The sequence below is a fragment of the Bombina bombina genome, chromosome 4 (assembly GCF_027579735.1).
Source record: "Bombina bombina isolate aBomBom1 chromosome 4, aBomBom1.pri, whole genome shotgun sequence".
Lineage (NCBI taxonomy): Eukaryota > Metazoa > Chordata > Amphibia > Anura > Bombinatoridae > Bombina > Bombina bombina.
In genome coordinates, this window is record NC_069502.1 from 433,642,074 (window position 1) to 433,662,515 (window position 20,442).

A 20,442-nucleotide genomic window follows, 5' to 3' on the forward strand; every position below is an offset into this window, starting at 1 on the left:
GTCCGGATCGCCTCTTCTTCCCGGATAGGATGAAGACTTTGGAGCCTCTTCTGGACCTCTTCAGCCGCCGGATTATGGATCGCCAGCCCCCGCTTGGGCTTGGATGAAGATTTTGGAGCCTGGAACGATCGGTGATACCTGGCATGGTGAAGACAAGGTAGGAAGATCTTCAGGGGCTTAGTGTTAGGTTTATTTAAGGGGGGTTCGGGTTAGATTAGGGGTATGTGGGTGGTGGGTTGTAATGTTGGGGGGGGGGATATTGTATGTTTTTTTTTACAGGCAAAAGAGCTGAATTCTTTGGGGCATGCCCCGCAAAGGGCCCTTTTAAGGGCTGGTATGGTAAAAGAGCTTTGAACTTTTGTAATTTAGAATAGGGTAGGGCATTTTTTTATTTTGGGGGGATTTGTTATTTTATTAGGGGGCTTAGAGTAGGTGTAATTAGTTTAAAATTGTTGTAATATTTTTCTAATGTTTGTAAATATTTTTTTATTTTTTGTAACTTAGTTCTTTTTTATTTTTTGTACTTTAGTTAGTTTATTTAATTGTATTTATTTGTAGATATTGTATTTAATTAATTTATTGATAGTGTAGTGTTAGGTTTAATTGTAACTTAGGTTAGGATTTATTTTACAGGTAATTTTGTAATTATTTTAACTATTTTAGCTATTAAATAGTTCTTAACTATTTAATAGCTATTGTACCTGGTTAAAATAAATACAAAGTTACCTGTAAAATAAATATAAATCCTAAAATAGCTATAATATAATTATAATTTATATTGTAGCTATATTAGGGTTTATTTTAAAGGTAAGTATTTAGCTTTAAATAGGAATAATTGATTTAATAAGAGTTAATTTATTTCATTAGATTTAAATTATATTTAATTTAGGGGGGTGTTAGGGTTAGGGTTAGACTTAGCTTTAGGGGTTAATCCATTTATTACAGTAGCGGCGAGATTCGGTCGGCAGATTAGGGGTTAATAATTGAAGTTAGGTGTCGGCGATGTTAGGGAGGGCAGATTAGGGGTTAATACTATTTATTATAGGGTTATTGAGGCGGGAGTGAGGCGGATTAGGGGTTAATAACTTTATTATAGTAGCGGTGCGGTCCGCTCGGCAGATTAGGGGTTAATAAGTGTAGGCAGGTGGAGGCGACGTTGTGGGGGGCAGATTAGGGGTTAATAAATATAATATAGGGGTCGGCGGTGTTAGGGGCAGCAGATTAGGGGTACATAAGGATAACGTAGGTGGCGGCGCTTTGCGGTCGGCAGATTAGGGGTTAATTATAGTAGGTAGCTGGCTGCGACGTTGTGGGGGGCAGATTAGAGGTTAATAAATATAATATAGGGGTCGGCGGTGTTAGGGGCAGCAGATTAGGGGTACATAAGTATAATGTAGGTGGCGGTCGGCAGATTAGGGGTTAAAAAATGTAATCGAGTGGCGGCGATGTGGGGGGGGCCTTGGTTTAGGGGTACATAGGTAGTTTATGGGTGTTAGTGTACTGTAGAGCACAGTAGTTAAGAGCTCTATGAACCGGCGTTAGCCCAAAAAGCTCTTAACTACTGACTTTTTTCTGCGGCTGGAGTTTGGTCGTTAGATTTCTAACGCTTACTTCAGCCACGACTCTAAATACTGGCGTTAGAAAGATCCCATAGAAAAGATAGGATACGCAATTAACGTAAGGGGATCTGCGGTATGGAAAACTCGCGGCTGGAAAGTGAGCGTTAGACCCTTTCCTGACTGACTCCAAATACCAGAGGGCGGTAAAAACCAGCGTTAGGACCCTCTAACGCTGGTTTTCACGGCTACCGCCCAACTCTAAATCTAGGCCTAAGGGACTAACTGTGTTTCTCAGCTTACACACTTTACAGGTACACTGATTTTTTATGGCTTTTTAAACTCTCAGAAGTGATCAAGCAATGTTCTCCCCAGGACCTATTTAAAGGGCACACCACACAGCTGATTTTACGGACCACCTTGCTAATTTAAAGCAAATAACAGAAAATCTTATACTATTGCAAAGCATTACTCTGCCCCTGCCTGACAATTTAGTAATGCCAAATTTATCTGTAGAGAACACTGCATATTGATAACGTGTGCTGTCAGTACTGGAGGTAAAATCATAACTTCTTTTTACCCTTTAGGTACTGAGTGTCCAGATCTCCAGCCTCCTGTGAATGGGAAAATAGAACCTGTACAATCCAAATACACATTTAAAGACCAGGTTGTTATAAGCTGCAATCCGGGATACAATGTACTTAAGGTGAGAAGGTTATTTCACGTCCCTTCTGGATATGACAAAAGAACTAAAGACATTGGATCTATTCTTTCCATTTGCTAAGGGTTAAATTAAATGTATGTAGTTTCTTAAAAAAAAAAAAAAAAAAGGTGATTAAGCATTTGTTTATTTTTTAGCTTTCTATCTTTAATAACACTGTAATAACTATATATGAACATATAGGTTAGGATCACACCACTGATAACACAGCTATGTCTTGTATAGATAATGTCCATTCACTGTTTTACCAGAGGTTGCTTACATTAGAATACCCTCTGTCTCAGTTACCCCCCTCTAAAACCCATAACTGCCATTAACCAATAAACCAACATAATCACTATAAATCCCCTAACTCTAAACACCCTGATGTTAACTCCTAGACTTCAAGAATACTCATTGCAATAAACCCAATAACTGTTATACCCCCATTACCGCTACTAACATCTTCCCACCTTTAACACCCCCTAAACTCTAATACAACCCCCCAACCACAGACCTTCCCTACCACAAGGATCCCCACACCTAAAGTGACCCCAGCCTAAGACCCACAAAAAACCCTAAACACTTTAAAAGCCCATAATAATAAAAATCATGCTTTCATTTGTTAGAGCATGTCATTTTAATACTAGCGACACCTCTCCTCTGTGTGTTTAGTCCCCATAAAGTACCATTTAGTAGTTGCAGCTGTGTGACTAGCACTGCTGATTGGGTCACAGGTAGTTCCCACTTGGTACCAGCTGTGCGCTGCTGCTCCAGAGCAATACTTTAACTATGCATTTAACTCATTTTTTACCACTCCGGAGCACCAGCTGTGCAACTATCATTACTGATTGGGTGACAGGTAGTTTAATTATGTGTTTATCCCCTTTGCAGATGTTAAACACATAGAGTTGGGCCATCACTAGTATTAAAATTACATGCTAAACAGGTCTTTTTTTTCCATTTATTATCGCCCTTTAAGTTAGAAATAAAAATGATGATGAATTAGGGTTTCATAGTGTGATGTGGGTAGCAGTTAGTTAAATAATATTGCCAGTGGTATTGATTTACCACAAGCAATATTAGCACTACTTACCACTCAAATTAAAGGGGCAATCTACTCCAACAATTTTATTGTTTAAAAAGATAAAACACTTTTACTACCCATTCCCCAGCCGTGCACAACCAACATTGTTATATTAATATACTTTATTGCCTTTAACCCTTTATGTATGTTTCTAAGCCTTTATCTCAGTGCATTTTATAGCTTTCAACAGCAAGACACTGTTAGTTCATGTGTGCCATGTAGATAACAGTGTTCTCAATTCCGTGGAGTTATTCATTAATCAGCACTAATTAGCTAAAATGCAAGTCTGTAAAGAGGGAATCTGCAGAGGCTTAGATACAAGGCAATCACAGCAGTAAATGTATATTAACATATCCGTGTTGGTTATGCAAAACTGGGGAGTGGGTGATAAAGGGATTATCTATCATTTTAAACAATACACATTTTGAAATAGGCTCTCCCTTTAATTGCACTCCACTGACAAATTATAGATTGCTTCATTTCTGATTATATACTGACATTTAAAAAGAGAATCTATACTCCATATTAGTAAATTAATTTTTTATTTTTTTACTTAAATAGGACAACATGGAGATGGAAACTTTCCAGATCGAATGTAGAAAAGATGGAACATGGAGTAACAAAATACCAAATTGCAAAAGTAAGAACCGTTAGCATATGAAGGAATGCATACAGTTATTTATTTTTGTTACGTTTTAAAGTGGTCATATCTAAACACAAAATGGCAACACCGTGGGTGTGAGGGGTCTATGCTCTGTAATGCTATTAATAACATCCAGATGAAAGCATCTTCATACAAAGAACAACACAAGTGTCTGGCGGACATGATTGGCTACAGCATCCGCTGCCGGCATTTATCATTGCACAAGCAGTTCTGGTGAACTGCTTGTGCAATGCCGCCCCCTGCAGATTCGCTAGCAGGGGGTGTCAATCAAACCGATCGTATGGCTTAAGACCGCTGCTTCTTAACTCCTGATTCCAGCGAGCCTGAAGGCTCGCGCGGAAACAGGGGTATATGGCCACATTCAGGCCGTGATATATCGGCCCCCTAATGTTTTAATAAATAATACATAAAATATTTAGCAATATAATTATTTAAATAAATCAATATTTTGCATTACAATTTAAATAACTGTAATGTCTAACTTAGATTGCAGTCACTCTTTTCATGTAGGTGTAAGTTAACGCTGTGCTAACGCTTCCATCCAACATCAGATTTCTCAAAAATCATGCAATAACTAGTTTGTTGCTATGGTAACCCGCCGTTACGCTATAAAATTTATGTTTAACATCTGCGCTCCTTATCTTTGATCACCTCTAGAGAGACACAAAATGGGTGGGACCACTGCACTACAGAAAAAAAAAAAAGTCGAGAACAGCAGGGGAGTGGAAGGAGGGAGGGAGGGAAAGGGGATCCAAGTGGATGGGGATTTTGGCCGTATACACAGGCTTTAGGAATAGTATGTAATATTTAGCACTGCCCTAGGAATAGGCCTAGTTGGAATTATGGAGATATGCGCTTGATTATATTTTTATATGTAAATACATATTGATATTTAAATAGGAACATTACTCCAACTAGTCCTATACCTGGGCCAGCAATAAATATTGCAAATAACAATAAATGTATAAAGTGAGACACTTGCATTGTTTGAAAACTTTAATATCTAAATGGAAAAGAGGCCACTAAAAGCTTATTTTTAATCTATTACACCTAGTTGAGCATGCTGTATTGTTTGTGACCTTTCAACAACTTCCGACAGTGTTTCTTAAATGTTTGCGCTTTCAGCGGAAATTTAAACTGTTGATAAGCGTAATGGCTTCCAACAGCAGGGTTTTTTTTTTTACAACCTTACCAAAAAAACAATTGCAGCTCAATGAAAATGAGCCCAAACATGGATATAGTAAACATCTATTTGTTTTTGTCTAAATGGCTACCAGTTTTGTTATATATAACAAACTCACCTACATATTTTATTAATTAATTTCACTTTCTTGAGGTATTTATATTGATAGCCACTCAGTTTAGGGTATGATTAAGCACTGTTCCTAGAGTGAAACGTGTAAAATGCATCAGATCATTCTCCTGTAATGATTTTAATTAAGTAAAATAAAGATTATGGTTTTAAAGGGACACTGAGCCCAAATTTTTTCTTTCGTGATTTAGATAAAGCATGCAATTTTAAACGACTTTCTAATTTACTCGTATTATCAATTTGTCTTTGTTCTCTTGCTATCTTTATTTGAAAAATAAGGCATCTAAGCTAAGGAGCCAGGCAATATTTGGTTTAGACCACTGGACAGCACTTGTTTATTAGTGCGTGAATTTATCCACCAATCAGCAAGAACAACCCAGGTTGTTCACCAAAAATGGTCTGGCATCTAAACTTACATTCTTGCTTTTCAAATAAAGATACCAAGAGAATGAAGAAATTTGATAATAGGAGTAAATTAGAAAGTTGCTTAAAATTGTATGCTCTATCTGAATCATGAAAGAAAACATTTCGGTTCAGTATCCCTTTAAAGATATTTAGAGTGCGACTATCTTTAGTGTATTTGAGTGTCCGCCGGTGTGGTTCCACCCCGATGGAATGTATTCAGTGGCTTTGATATTTCCGGCTTGAGTGATCTAAAGCAGAGGATTATTGTCTTTTAGGGTATGTCTGGCCCATACAACAAATAAAATATTGCTAAAGCATGAAACTGAACTCAGGAATTGTTGAGTAGATAGGTTAGTTAAAAGGGTGCTCTGACAAAATGCCGACGGACATGTGGCCGACAGCATTCTGTCTGATGGACATTTGGCCGATGGACAGAATGTCGAAGCATGTTCCTAGTTTGGCCGAGGGCAGATACGCTCCAGAGTGCTCTGTTCTAATCAGAGCCTCGGGCACCGCAACCGCCTCTGGGAACCTAACCATGGGTCCCTGCCCGCACGTCTTGTAATTCTCTGTCTGGGAAATTATCTATCTATCGAATCTATCTATCGATCTGTCTATCTATCTATCTATCTATCTAATCTATTTATCTATCTTATCTATCTATCTATCAAATCTATCTATATATCTATCTCAGGGCCGGACTATTATCTGATAGCCACTTGTCTGTCGGACTATTATCCGTCTGCCAAATGTCCGTTGGCCAAATGTCCATCGGCTAACAGTCCGGCCACGGTTAAAAGATAGGATAGGTGTTAGAGTGACAAGTTAAATGGACAGTAATCTCTCATTTCTAGTTTGCATATGGAAGAACACCACTGTATTTATATCAATTAAAAAATATTTTGCATGAGAAAAAGATAAGGTTGTTTATTTTGACATTAGCAGGGAGTCCAGTTTCAACTTAAGGAATAGATGAATGATTGAATTGAGCATTCCAGATCTATTGGTATTATTACTATAGAGAGAACAAAGAAAGGAAATTAACGTTCCCGCTCGAGCGTTAATTGCGCTAGATGTAAAGTTTTTGCTTTTGCCGGGTTGCGTTCGTATTATGAGTTGAAAGTAAATGTTTTTTGCTCACGTGCTAACCCACCGAGCACAAAAAGCTGAACTTAGAATATCAAGTGCGCCTTCACATTCTTATATACACATATAAATACATACATAAATATGTACACATATAAAAACATATATCATAAATATACATTTTTAAAGATGTATATGTTTGTATGTCTATGTTAAAGCCCTTTGCCTGTCCTGAGATCTCATATCTTTGAGCCTTTATAACTTTTGTGTCCAATTTTTTAAAATAATGTTTATTAGATGGTGTGATTATGAGTGTAACTATACTTTTTAATGTATTTTTGATGTGTTTTGTGACACTATTATGTTTTGCGAAACATTTAAAGGGACAGTCTATTCAAAATTAAACTTTCATGATTCAGATAGGACATTACATTTTAAACAACATTCCAATTTACTTTTATCATTAAATTTGCTTTGTTCCCTTGGTGGTATTTTTGAAAAGCTAAACCTAGGTTAGCTCAAACTGATTTCTAAACCATTGAAAACCACCGCTTAGCTCAGAGCATTTTGAAAGTTTTTCACAGTTAGACAGTACTAGTTCATGTGTGTCATATAGATAACATTGTGCTCACTCCCGAGGAGTTATTTAAGAGTCTGCACTGATTGGCTAAACAGCATGTCTATCAAAAGCACTGAGATAAGGGGGCAGTCTGCAGAGGCTTAGATACAAGGTAATCACAGAGGTAAAAAGTATATTAATATAACTGTGTTGGTTATGCAAAACTGGGAAATGGGTAATAAAGGGATTATCTATCTTTTTAAACAATAAAAATTCTGGTGTAGACTGTCCCTTTAACCAGAGCTCTGAAGTCGCGTAAACATTCTAGCTTGAGCGCAATCGTGTTTACTTTCAAATCGTAATACCAGCGGTAAGCTTGACAATTGTAAACACCCGCGATAAACCCCTTATCGCTTGGGCTCAAACGTATATTTGGGACTATGAGGGCATATTTATCAAGCTCCGTATGGAGCTTGATGCCCCGTGTTTCCGGCGAGCCTCTGAGACGGCGGACAGAAATCGTCAGAAATCAACCCGATCGAATGCGATCACCTTGATTGACACCCCCTGCTAGCGGCCGATTGGCTGCGAAACTGCAGGGGGCGGTATTGCACCAGCAGTTCACAAGAACTGCAGGTGCAATGATAAATGCTGACAGCATATGATGTCTGCATTTATCGATGTGCAGCGGACATGATCCGCTATATCAGATCCTGTCTGCTCGCACCATAATAAATAGGCCCCTATATGTTTTAGGATAGTTAGAGATAATATTACAGAAAAATAATAGATTTCAAGGATAAATTGTATAAGCAATATTGTAGATAAATGCCCAGTTTTGTGAATAAAGCTTCTGTTCCTACATTTTTTAGACATCAGAGATCACCTAGATAGCTTCCTAAACTTTTGTAACTATTTTACTACACAAAGCATTCATTTCTTTCTATATGATTACTAGGAGATAAGCCTGCCCAGAGGGCAGTCTATGTTTAAAAAATACAAACCTCCAAGGTAAAGTTAGAAAAAATAAAAAAAGTTAAATTACAGAAAAAAATGAACTAAGCTATCCAAAATAAAAAAAATAAACTTAAACTAATACCCCTATAAAAATAAATAATCCCCCTAAAATAAAAACACCCCTTATCTAATACTAATCTACTAATTGCCCTTAAAGGGGCCCTTTGTGGGGCATTGCCCTGTTAAACAACTTTTTTACATTTAAAAATTACTAAATCCCCCCTAACAGTAAAAAACCCCACCCACCAAACCCCCAAAATAAAAAAACCTAACACTAAAAAAAAAAACTAAACTACCCATTGCCCCTAAAGGGGCATTTCTATGGGCATTGCCCTTAAAAGTTCATTCAGCTATTTTACTACCCTTAAAAGGACAATCAGTTCTTTTCCAGCCCAAAAAACACTAATCTAAAAAAAAAAAAGCCACCCGAAAAAATAAAAAAAACAGCCTAAGACTAAGCCCCCAAATAGGTACTCACCGTTCCTGAAGTCCAGTGGAGAAGGTCTTCTTCCATGCGGCTCCATCATCTTCAATTTTCATCCGGAACTAAGGCGGCGCGGAGCTGTGGCGCGAAGTGGAGGTGCGGAGCTGTCTTCCCCAATGCGTGGATCCTCAGCGGCTTTCATCAACAGTGGCCGTCCTCGGTGGCAGGAGGCTCCTCTCCACCCGATGTCTGTCGTACACTGAAGATTGAATGCAAGGTACCACATTCAATTTGGGGTACCTTGCATTCCTATTGGCTGAAATTTTAAAATCATCCAATAGGATTAGAGATACTGAAATCCTATTGGCTGTTCAAATCAAAATTTCAGCCAATAGGAATGCAAGGTACCCCAATAAATATGGGGTACCTTGAATTCAATCTTCAGTGTGTAACGGACGATCACGTGAAGGGGAGCCTCCATGCTGCCGAGGACCGCCGACCGCCGCAGTTGAGGACCACCGCTGAGGACCCGTGCATCGGAGAAGCCAGCTCCGCACCTCTGCTCCACACCGCCTTCACTCTGGATGAAGATAGAAGATGATGGAGCCGGCTGAAAGAAGACCTCAGTCGAACTTCAGAAACGGTAAGTACCTATTTGGGGCTTAGTTTTAGGATTTTTTTACATTTTTTTTAAGATTAGGGATTTAATGGGCTTGAAAAAGATCTGTACAAAAAGGAAAAGAACAGAGGGGCGCCTCATGTGATGTATCGTCAGATGTAAACACAATGAATTCAAAAGATAGCCAAATGGGTACTCACATACTCCAAGAACACACTGATGTGTTAGTAGGGACAGGCTGCAGATTATTACAGGTGTGACAGCTCACCCATTCAGTCACGCTCTCAATGATGTGGTGCTGGAGAATTACAGAAAACACAGGAAAGGAGCACTACATGTGCAGACCATTAAGAGTATAAACAGCAAAATTGTACTGGATATAAAATGGGTACTCACATGCTCCAAAAGCACACCAATGTGCTGGTGGAAACAGGCTGCAGATTTAGGCAGGTGTGGCAGCTCACCTCAAGGCACAATCTCAAATGCTGTGAGGTAGTAGATCCAATTTTCCAAAGTAAACTTGCACCAAATGTTAGGGATATTTCTTGTAAAGGATGTCAGGCAGAAAGTAGGTGGAGTGATCCACTCACAGATGAATGAAAAAAATATAATTTGTTGTGGCAAGTAGACCAAGGGGTTAACAGACCCCAATATTTGCAACGCGTTTCTCGGTTAGCAAACCGTTTCATCAGGCATATAATAATTCTCAAACCTACCTCTGCCTTTTATACCTAACAAACTAGCATACAAAACATTTACCTCCCTTCTGGAGGGTGTGTTTTCTAATTAGTGGGTGGTGAACACCTGTGTGAACACAGCAGTATCTCTAATTGCAGTTTTATATAAAGAAAAACCTACAATTTGTAGATGCAAATATTGAAACACAATATAGAAATACAAATGTAAGCAACATAATATGACAAACAGAAATAAATATTTGAATATCTAAGAAAAATAAATAGAAAATAAAAATTGTCCAATGTTTAAAACAATGATAAATGTTCACCTTTTGCAGCCTGTTTATGTTAAAAATACCGACTCCAATTTTAAGATTTCAGCGTAACTAAACATAGGCTAAAGTGAAAGGAATCCCTATACGTGTCTTTATTAGAAATGAGTAGAGTACCTAGAGTTTTGCGTTACGGCTTTTAACGCTGAAAAAATGGCCATATTATGAGTCATGTCGGTATATCTATACCACAAGCATTTTAGCCTGTAACGCAACGTCCATTCTGCACTCAAAAAAATTACGTTTGAGTGTGGGATTTTCCTAGTGCCGGTATTACAGGTTGTGCGGTCTGGCTAAAATGCTTGCATTACAGCCTATACCGACGCGATCCAAACTGCCATCTGAGAGCAGTAGTTATGGATTTTGTGTTACAAAAATGTTTCACAAAACTCATAACTAAAATGTTACAAAGTACACTAACACCCATAAACTACCTATTAACCCCAAAACCACCACCCTCCTGCATCGCAAACACTATTAAAAACTTATTAACTCCTAATCTGCCATCTACCCACATCGCCAACACTTTTTAAATATATTATCCCCTAAACCCCGGCTCCCTGACATCGCCGCCACCAAATAAACCAATTAACCCCTAAACCTCCGGCCTCCCAGATCGCTGTCAATAAATAAAAATATTAACCCCTAAACCTCTGGCCTCCCACATTGCCACCACTAAATAAACCTATTAACCCCAAAACCTCTGGCCCCCCACTTTGCAAAACACTAAATGATACTATTAACCCCTAAACCTAACACCCCCTAACTTTAAATTAAAATTATAGTATAACTATATTTAAATAAATAAAAAAACTTACTTGTGAAATGAAAATAAACCTAACATTAAACTGTTAATTAACCTAACCTTACTATTCTAATAAAATAAAAAAACTACCAATTAAAAATACTAAATTACAATGAAAAAAAAAACTAATCCTACGAAAAAATAAAAAAATCTAACACTTCAAAAATTACGAAAAATAAAAAACACTAAGATTACAAAAAAACAATAAATAAAATTATATAAAAAAAACAATTACAGCTTATCTAATAGCCTTTAAAAAATAAAAAAGCCCCCCCAAAATAACCCCCCCAGCCTATAATAAACTACCAATAGGTTAAAGGGCCTTTTGTAGGGCATTGCCCTAAGTTAAACAGATCTTTTACCTGTTAAAAAATACATAGTCCCCCCAATAGTAAAACCCACCACCCAACCAACCCCCCAAAATAAAAAACCTAACTTTAAAAAAAAACTTAAGATACCCATTGCCCCTAAAGGGGCATTTGTATTGGCATTGCCCCTAAAAGGGCATTCAGCTCTTTTTCATTGCCCTTAAAAGGGCATTCAGCTCTTTAAAAAAAAAAAGCCCAAAGCCCTAATCTAAACCCCCCTCCCCCCCAAAAAAAAAATATGAAAAAAAACCTAACACTACCCCAGAATATCTAATCACAGTTCCTGAAGTCCGGACATCCATCTCCATCCAGGCGGCGAGAAGTCTTCATCCATGCTGCGATATCCTGCGCTGAGCGTCCTCTTCATACGGTCACCGCCGTACACTGAAGTTGAATGCAAGGTAGCCATTTCAAAATGGCGTACCTTTCATTCCTATTGGCTGATATGATTCTTCAAATTCAAATCAGCCAATAGGATGAGAGCTTCTGAAATCCTATTAGGTGTTCAAATTACGCTACTTCGGCTACTGCCGATAATTAGATGCAAAGTGTTACAATATTGAAATAGCGAATTTGTTAAACTTTTAAATGTTAACGTGTCCAAATACTTTTATAATATCATCTTAAGCAAGTTTATTTAATATATTTTAACTGTTTGTTTTTGTATATATAAATTTGATCAGTTCTGATTGTGTTAATATTTAGCCAATCTATGAGTCTGCTTTAAAATTAGACATCATGATTGGCCATACAAAATAGACACGTCTGATTGGTTCAAAATTGCTTTTAACACCTGAATAGCTAATTTACCTTTTACCCTGATGAAGTGCTGTAACAGCACAAAACATGTTGGATGTGATGATACTTTGTAGGCTGATTCACTGGCTGTAATATTGATACATTTTTTACTTTTTGGAAAAATAGTTTTTTCTGCATTACTGAATAAAATCTACTTTTTATTGCACTATTTCTGGTCCATTAATAGCTGGATATCTTTCACTCTGGTGAGTCTATGCTTAAAGCTTAGTAGCCAGCCCATTTTAGGTTCAGCACCCTGTAAAGCGCTTACTTATTGGTGGCTACATTTAGCAAACCAATAAGCGATCATAACCCAGGTTCTGAACCAAAAATGGTCTGGCTCCTAAGCTTTACATTACTTTTTAAATAAAGATAGCAAGAGAACAAAGATCAGTTGATGATAGGAGTAAATTACAAAGTTGCTTAAAATTGCATGCTCTATCTGAATCATTAAAGTAAAAATTGGGTTTATTATCCCTTTAAGCAACTTATGACACATTTAAAATTCATTAGTTTAAAAGCTTGAAAAATGATATACTTACCCTTGAGTTTTTATTGTCATTTGAAAGCCCCAAAGACTTCACCGCCTGCAGCACATTTTACTGCCTCTTTGGCTCCAAATGAACATTTATTATTTTTTTTAACTTTCAAATGATTTAAGCTTTTAAATGTATCATTAGTTACTTAGGGACCTATTGTGTCTCTTTACTAATGCTTTCTGGATGCCCAAAGGATAGAGACGCAGGAGATATAATTTCAGATCGTCAATTTAGAAACAAAATATAAATACAATAAAAAAGGCAAACTGAAACTTGATTGACTATTATATGCATTGTTTTTTACAGTCTTTTATACGTTTCCAAAGGAATATATTTTAACAGTATTGAATCTTTATGAGAGGAAGTAATCATTTGACATAAATAAAAAACCGGATAGCAGTTTAAAACAAAACACAATGTCAGTATGAATCTCTTTTAGCTTCAGAACAAGAGATGATATAATGCAGTCTTGTTAAACTTTACCTGGAATATTGCATTGAATTCTGGACACTGTAGCTCATGAAGGACATAGAAAAAATGATCAAGCTGAGGGACATAGCACTTTACTGGAAGACAGATGTAATAAAAGTACCCAAGGTATAAAAAATGCTGCCGCAAGTTTAATATTATAGTTTTATTAAGAATAATTGCAGTCTCTTACCACTTCTTCTTATCTACTCTCTTCCCACAATAGATTTAAACATGTTTGCTGTGGTTCAGCATAAAGGTGTAAAGTATAATGCTGTCCCTTTGAGAATCCAAGTTTCCTTTAACTAAATTACCCATCACCCTATCACAAATTTACATTATAGCAAAAAAAATGAACTGCTGTTTAAAGATAGACTGTAAAGTTTATGTTTGTTTATTTATTCATTCTTCTTCTTTATAATTTACAGTAAAGTTTATTTAATGCCAACAAAATACACAGCCATTGCCCATTTGCAGATATGGCTGTTTGGAGACTCATAAAAAAACAACATAGAGAGCAACTGCTCATCTTGTAAACTTGCTCACTGCTGCAGGGTCTGTTACCCAGCATATGACTATATTACCGTACAGTACAAAAATACACATGGGACAAGATTTATCAGTCTGCTAGTGGACAGGATTCACATGTTGTGAAACTTTACGCATTGTATCTCAGATTCTGGGGCACTTTTGTTTCCTATATTTAACATTGCATGGGCGAACAGTTGTGCAAGTCTACCCCCTACTCTAACACAACCAATTGTGTGAGAGTAGGTCTTGTCAATCACCAGTGTCAAATGAATCTGGGGTGATTTTCTTCCGCCAACTCCAAACTGGTAATGCATGTCAAATTTTATCTACACCTAATGCTTTATTTTAATAGCCTATAATAATTTTGGTGTATAATGCCCCTTTAAGACAACTATAGAATGGAAGAAACTCATGCTAATGACATGATCAGAGGTCAAGTGGTGTTCAATTCATTTTAAACATGATATTGGCTTTACAATAAGTTACTTTGGCAACCTCACTAACATATATGAATCTAGGCTATTGTTAGATGAGGAGCTGATTAATTAAAGGGACATGGAACCCAGATATATCTTTAATGATTCAGATAGAGCATATCATTTTAAACAACTTTCAAATGTACTTTTATTATCAAATTTGGGTTGTTCTTTCGCTATCCTTTGTTGAAGGAACAACAATGCACTTCTGGGAACTAGCTGAACATATCAGGTAAGCCAACAACAAGAAACATCCTTAAATGGACAATCTACACCAGAATTTTTATTGTTTTAAAAGATAGAAAACCCATTTATTTCCCATTCCCTAGTTTTTCATAACCAACACAGTTATATTAATATACTTTTTATCTCTGTGATTATCTTGTATCTAAGCCTCAGCAAACTGCCCCCTTATTCCAGTTCTTTTGACAGACTTGTATTTTAGCCAATCAGTGCTGACTCCTAGGTAACTCCACGTGTGTGAGCACAGTGTTATCTATATGACACACATGAACTAATGCCCTCTAGTGGTGAAAAACTGTCAAAATGCATTCAGATTAGAGGCGGCCTTCAAGGTCTAAGAAATTTAGCATATGCACCTCCTAGGTTTAGCTTTCAACTAAGAATACCAAGAGAAAAAGCAAAATTGGTGATAAAAGTAAGTTTGACAGTTGTTTAAAATTGCATTCCTTATCTGAATTATGAAAGTTTATTTTGGACTAGACTGTCCATTTAAGTGCCACAACCAATCAGCAGCTAGCTCCCAGTAATGAATCACTGCTCCTGGAGCTACCTAGGTAGGTAAGTCAATTGGAAAGTTTAAAAATGGTAAAGTGTGTGCACAAAGGTGTTGTAAGAGTGGCAGCCAGTGAATCTACCCCAGAGCTAACTTTCTTTGTAATGCTGATTATCCTCATGAGAACATAATATTTGACGGCAATGTTTTTGTACAAAAAGTGTTTTACGTGAACGCTTTACTTTCTATTTAATCTCATTCCTGTCATTCTTCTCTAAAGTCTAGTAAACATTTGCATGCAAATGATCTGTTTGCTAATTCATTTAAAATGTCTTAAAAATCCTTTTATTGCTACAATGCAGTTTTTAAATTGTACCAAAGGGCCTAATGAAATCTATGCTTTGGTGTTTGGTTTTCTGCATGGAACCTTTTTATACAAATACTAATTTCCTCCTTTACTTTCTTTCTCCCTGCTTTTTCTTTTTTCCTCTTTGAAAACCTCTCTGCATTTTAATTATCTTGGTCTCAATAAAGCTGCATGAAAAGATGTGAGGATGAAATGAAGACTGGAACCAGAACACGTGATCCAATGGCCTGTTGTCACTTGCCCTAATATGCCTTTGTATGCATGAGCATAATAAAACAGACAGTAATGTGCAAAAGGTTGCTGTACAAACATAGATAGATATGCAGATATATAACCAGTTGAGTCTCACTGCTCTAGATTGCTGAACTGGTGAGGAATGTACCGTTCACAAGCAGAGGAAGTAAATCATCTTATGCTATATAAATTATAAGTTAAATTTGACAGCCATTCAGTAAAAGGCTTCTAAAGATGTACTGTGCTTCCTCTAGTTCAAGCTGTCATTTGCATTTCAACACTCCTTCCGATAATACTTGAATTCTTTATAACCAAGGATGTGGCCTGGAAACTCTATTGTCAGCAATGCATAGTGGTTTCCGAGACGTTTTAATTAATTTGTTGCCAATGGTGCTGTAACATTTTGCTGCTAACGATAATGTCAAAACAGCAACATTAATTAAATTAAATTAAAAATGAATAAATAAAAATGATTTTTGTTATTTAATTTATTGTCCTATGTTGCACTCTTACTGAAAGCTATTTAGAAGGAAATTAAAGGGACACAAAGCCCAAATTATTTGTTCTTTCATGATTCAGATAAATCAAACAATTTTAAATTACTTTCTAATTTATTTCTATCATCTAATTTGTTTTGTTCTATTTGTATCCTTTGTTCAAAGTATACCTAGGTAAACTAAGAAGCTGCTTATTGGTTGCTGCACATACAGTATATGCCTCTTGCCTTTGGTGTTCAGTGATCTTCCAGTAGGGCATTACTGCTTCACCTAGGAGTCAATTTGAAAGTTGTTTAAAATGTTATAATCTATCCAAATCATGAAATAACATTTTTGGGTTTCATGTCCCATTAAGATTTCACCTGTTATTGTGGAATCATTGACCATTAATGGTCAATAAACGTTAAACCAACACTAATGAAGCTTTTTCACCTATACTTGAATGATCATTTAAACCCTTTCATACTTAGTTCAAGGATAGTGGATTTGTATTCATTATATGGCTGCTCAGAAGTGACAGAATGGCCTGGGGCTGTGGTTAAACAGACAACATATGTGGTTTTGGTTCAGGCTCAAAGCAAGTCATGTTAAACAAACAGATCATTTAAATAGGCATGAGACCCAAAAAGTTACTTAACTGATTCAGGTAAAGCATACAATTATAAACAACTATTCAATCTTGTTATCCTTTGTTGAAGGTGTAGCAATTGGGAGCTAGCTGAACACATCAAATGCACAAATGACAAGAGGCATATATATATATACAGCCAACAATCAGCAGCTAGTTCCCAGTAGTTTATTGCTGCTCTTGAACCTACCTAGCTATGCTTTTCAGTATAGGAAGAGAACAAAGCAAATTAGATAACAGAAGTAAAAGGGAAAGTTGTTTAAAATGACATGCTCTATCTGAATCATGAAAGAAGAATTTTGAATTCCATGTCCCTTTAGGACAAGTAGCAGAGGCATTATCAGGAGCAAACAAGGTTCTGCAGCAGATCATCTACACCTTTATAGGTCAGAACCAAGCTGTGATGCTTACCTCCTCCAACAACCTCTTTTATCCATGTTAGGGCTCTTTTTTCACCCCCTTTGCAGATTAAGGATCCCTATTGGATTTGTGGGTGGATCATTAAATAGTAGAATTGCACAATCGACAAATGCATAATAAAAAGACAATGTAAAAGCACTTCAGTAGATCTTTTAGACAAATATCAGAGCTAGTTCAATTTTCCTTCCCCCTACACCATGTGACAGTCATCAGCCAATCACAAAATGCGTATACTGAGAATTCTTGCGCATGCTCAGTAGCAGATGGTGCCTCAGAAAGTGTGCATACAACATTGTACACATTTTGATAATGGAAGTGATTTGGAACTTTGTTTCCAATGTGTGCTCTATCTAAGTAATGAATGTTTAATTTGACTTTAATGTTACAAGCAATGATGCGACAACATTCACCTACTTCCAACCCAGCAAGGTAGTTTCCTGGCAGAGAGGCGTAGGAGCATATATAATCAGAAGCATTGAGAAGCATGCAAGGAACATATGCCCCTGAAGTAGACCAATAGAGATCCTCGATTAGTACGGGGAGTCAGGTAAAGATCATGATATCCTCAAAAAAACAGACAGTAGAGAAGTATTGCATTGGCCTAGCTACGGACACGGGGCCACTCACAATAAATAAAAACAAAATAAGCAAGTGGAGCAATATTTTTTTATTGCTCATGAGCACTAAATGCGCTCAAGGTAAAAAATGATCGCTCTCAGGTTACCGCTGGTATTACAAGTTGAGTGAAAGACTCAGGAGTGCTAATTTCAGGACTTCAGATATTGCGTACACACTAAATTCATCTCCCCATAGACGTCTATGGGGCTAGCCAAAGAAAGCCTTTTTTTATTTATCGCTTGTGCTCTAACCGTAGTTGCACTAGACCTCTGGTTTTTAAACCTGTCATCAGGCCTCCCTAACAGGCCAGATTTTCAGTATTACCTTGGGTGAGATCAAGTAAATAACCATGTTTACTAATCAGCTGATTATTTCACCTGTGCTCTAGTTCACATATCCTCAAAATATGTTAGGGATGCCTGAGGACAGGTGTGAAAACCAGCACACTAGACCAATTGTGCTAAAACCAGTTAAACTGATTAATTTCAGCTTGCTTGGCTTTGCTGCCACACAAGCGGACAGCTCCACCTAATGGCTATTTTAATAAATGCACTGCTTCTCAATGCTTTTCGATAGCAGTCACATGACTGGAAAAAAAGGTTGTTATTCTGAAACGGTGTAAATTGAATCGTTGTAAAACGAGGGCCACCTGTATATATAAATAATTGTATATGATTTGTTGTAATATATATATTTAAACAAAAACATTATTAAAATTGACTAAAAGTTATATTGCATATTTCAAGGTATTTGATTGGAAATGAAACCAGCAAGACAGCTTGCCACTTAGTTGCCACGCTATTATTTTACCCTACTTATGGGCCTTGTATACCTGTAACTACATAGATTTTTGCACCTGGGCCCTGTGGTTTCTAGTTACGTCTCTTTTAATGCATTTTATTATTAATAATAATATTATTCATAAACAACCATATTACATGGCTGCAAGAACATCAGAAGATAAATCTGATGAAGGACACAATCAACAAAAAATTATTAAAATAATCCATGAGTGTTGCAGTAAATAAATAACCTCAGAGACCATATTTCAATAAAACATTTTCAAAGTTGCACAGAAATATATATATATATATATACATACAGTCCAGACAGGACAGCACAATCTAACCCCATCCGTTAGAACTGCCAAGGTGCACTGCAATAAAGTGCATAGAATATCCAAAGAAGAAGCAGGCACTCACTGGACTTTATAAAACATCCTTTTATTCCCAATATTAAATAGACATAACATTTCGGCACATAACCTGTGCCTTTGTCAAATGTCACCTTGCTAAATGTAACCTAGCACCTAAACCACCTAACACAAGTTAAAACTGGCATTCCTTATATAGATTGAGAAAATTTACAAATTTACCGCCAAACCTTCAGATGCGCGTTCAGAGTGGTCTGTGACATCAGCACGTAGAGACGTAATACACGTCATGGCGTAATTAACGCCGTACCCATAACAACAGACCAAAGTAAATGCGGAAGGCTGCGGTAGCATAATCCATGTCATGTCCGCCTTCACTACTGCGCATGTGCAACCAAACCCTACACGCAAGGGAACTCAGTGGTTGTCATAGCTACTGCTATATACAAACAGCGCACAGTGTGAGCGGACTGACATATGAAAATGTCTTTTAAATCAATGTGACAACCGAGTTGTAGACTTAAACATATTACCCCTATAGGAAAGAAAAACACATTTAGCCACAAACGATACAAAAACCGTTACTATATAAACCACATATGAGATTTACACATACACAATGAAATATGTATATACACAATAAGCAATAAGCAAGAAACAAGATCTCTGGCTTCATAGAACTACTAATCCAAGAAAAGCAAAAGCAATAATTATTACTATTATGCTAGAGTGAGAATACATTTCAAGATATTTATATATACACACAGATACCATTCGAGCCTTCAAGGAGTATGTTAGAAACCCAAATCAACAGCGAGACCCCACAACTTCATTGTGATGTGTAGAAAAGTCCACTATGTAAGAAGATAGTGTCAAATCAGTATATATATATATATACACAAATAACTATTAGAAAGAATTTGGAACATATAAATTAATGTACCATATGAAAGATAGGGAATCAAGCACTCTTCTGATAATAAAATATCAAAATTTGTTATTCAACTGTAGGAAATCAGTCTCTGACCAATATAATCTTTTAAAGATAAACGCAATTTATTATGCCGATTATGGGAGATAAATAGTAAATACAAAAAACTTGTTTACTCCCAAGGAAATAACAGCCACATTGGTGTATATATTACCACAACAACATGTGATACAAGAGCATATGACAATGTGTTACCCTAAAGATGTGCACACCTTGTAAAGAAATAGCATATGTATCGTTCTATGGTGCCTTACACATACTACATCCAAGCTGTACACGGTACCCAAGTATGTACAAGGGATCGTTTCCGGACAGGTAAGTAACTGGGATCTAAGTATTGGAAAGCACTAAGAATGAGCAAAGTTGTTATATGCG

At 36.8% G+C, this 20,442-nt stretch overlaps 1 protein-coding gene across 3 annotated transcripts in view; it reads left to right on the plus strand.

Annotated features, from left to right (window-relative positions):
* The window catches only part of MASP1 (MBL associated serine protease 1), a 318,359-nt gene that overhangs the window by 149,669 nt on the left and 148,248 nt on the right, over positions 1–20,442 (plus strand). For all 3 annotated transcript variants that reach the window (XM_053710259.1, XM_053710260.1, XM_053710258.1), the window contains exons 7-8: positions 2,144–2,262; positions 3,905–3,983. In XM_053710259.1, the coding sequence (XP_053566234.1) occupies positions 2,144–2,262; positions 3,905–3,983 (198 nt within the window). The remainder of the gene's footprint in view (positions 1–2,143; positions 2,263–3,904; positions 3,984–20,442) is intronic.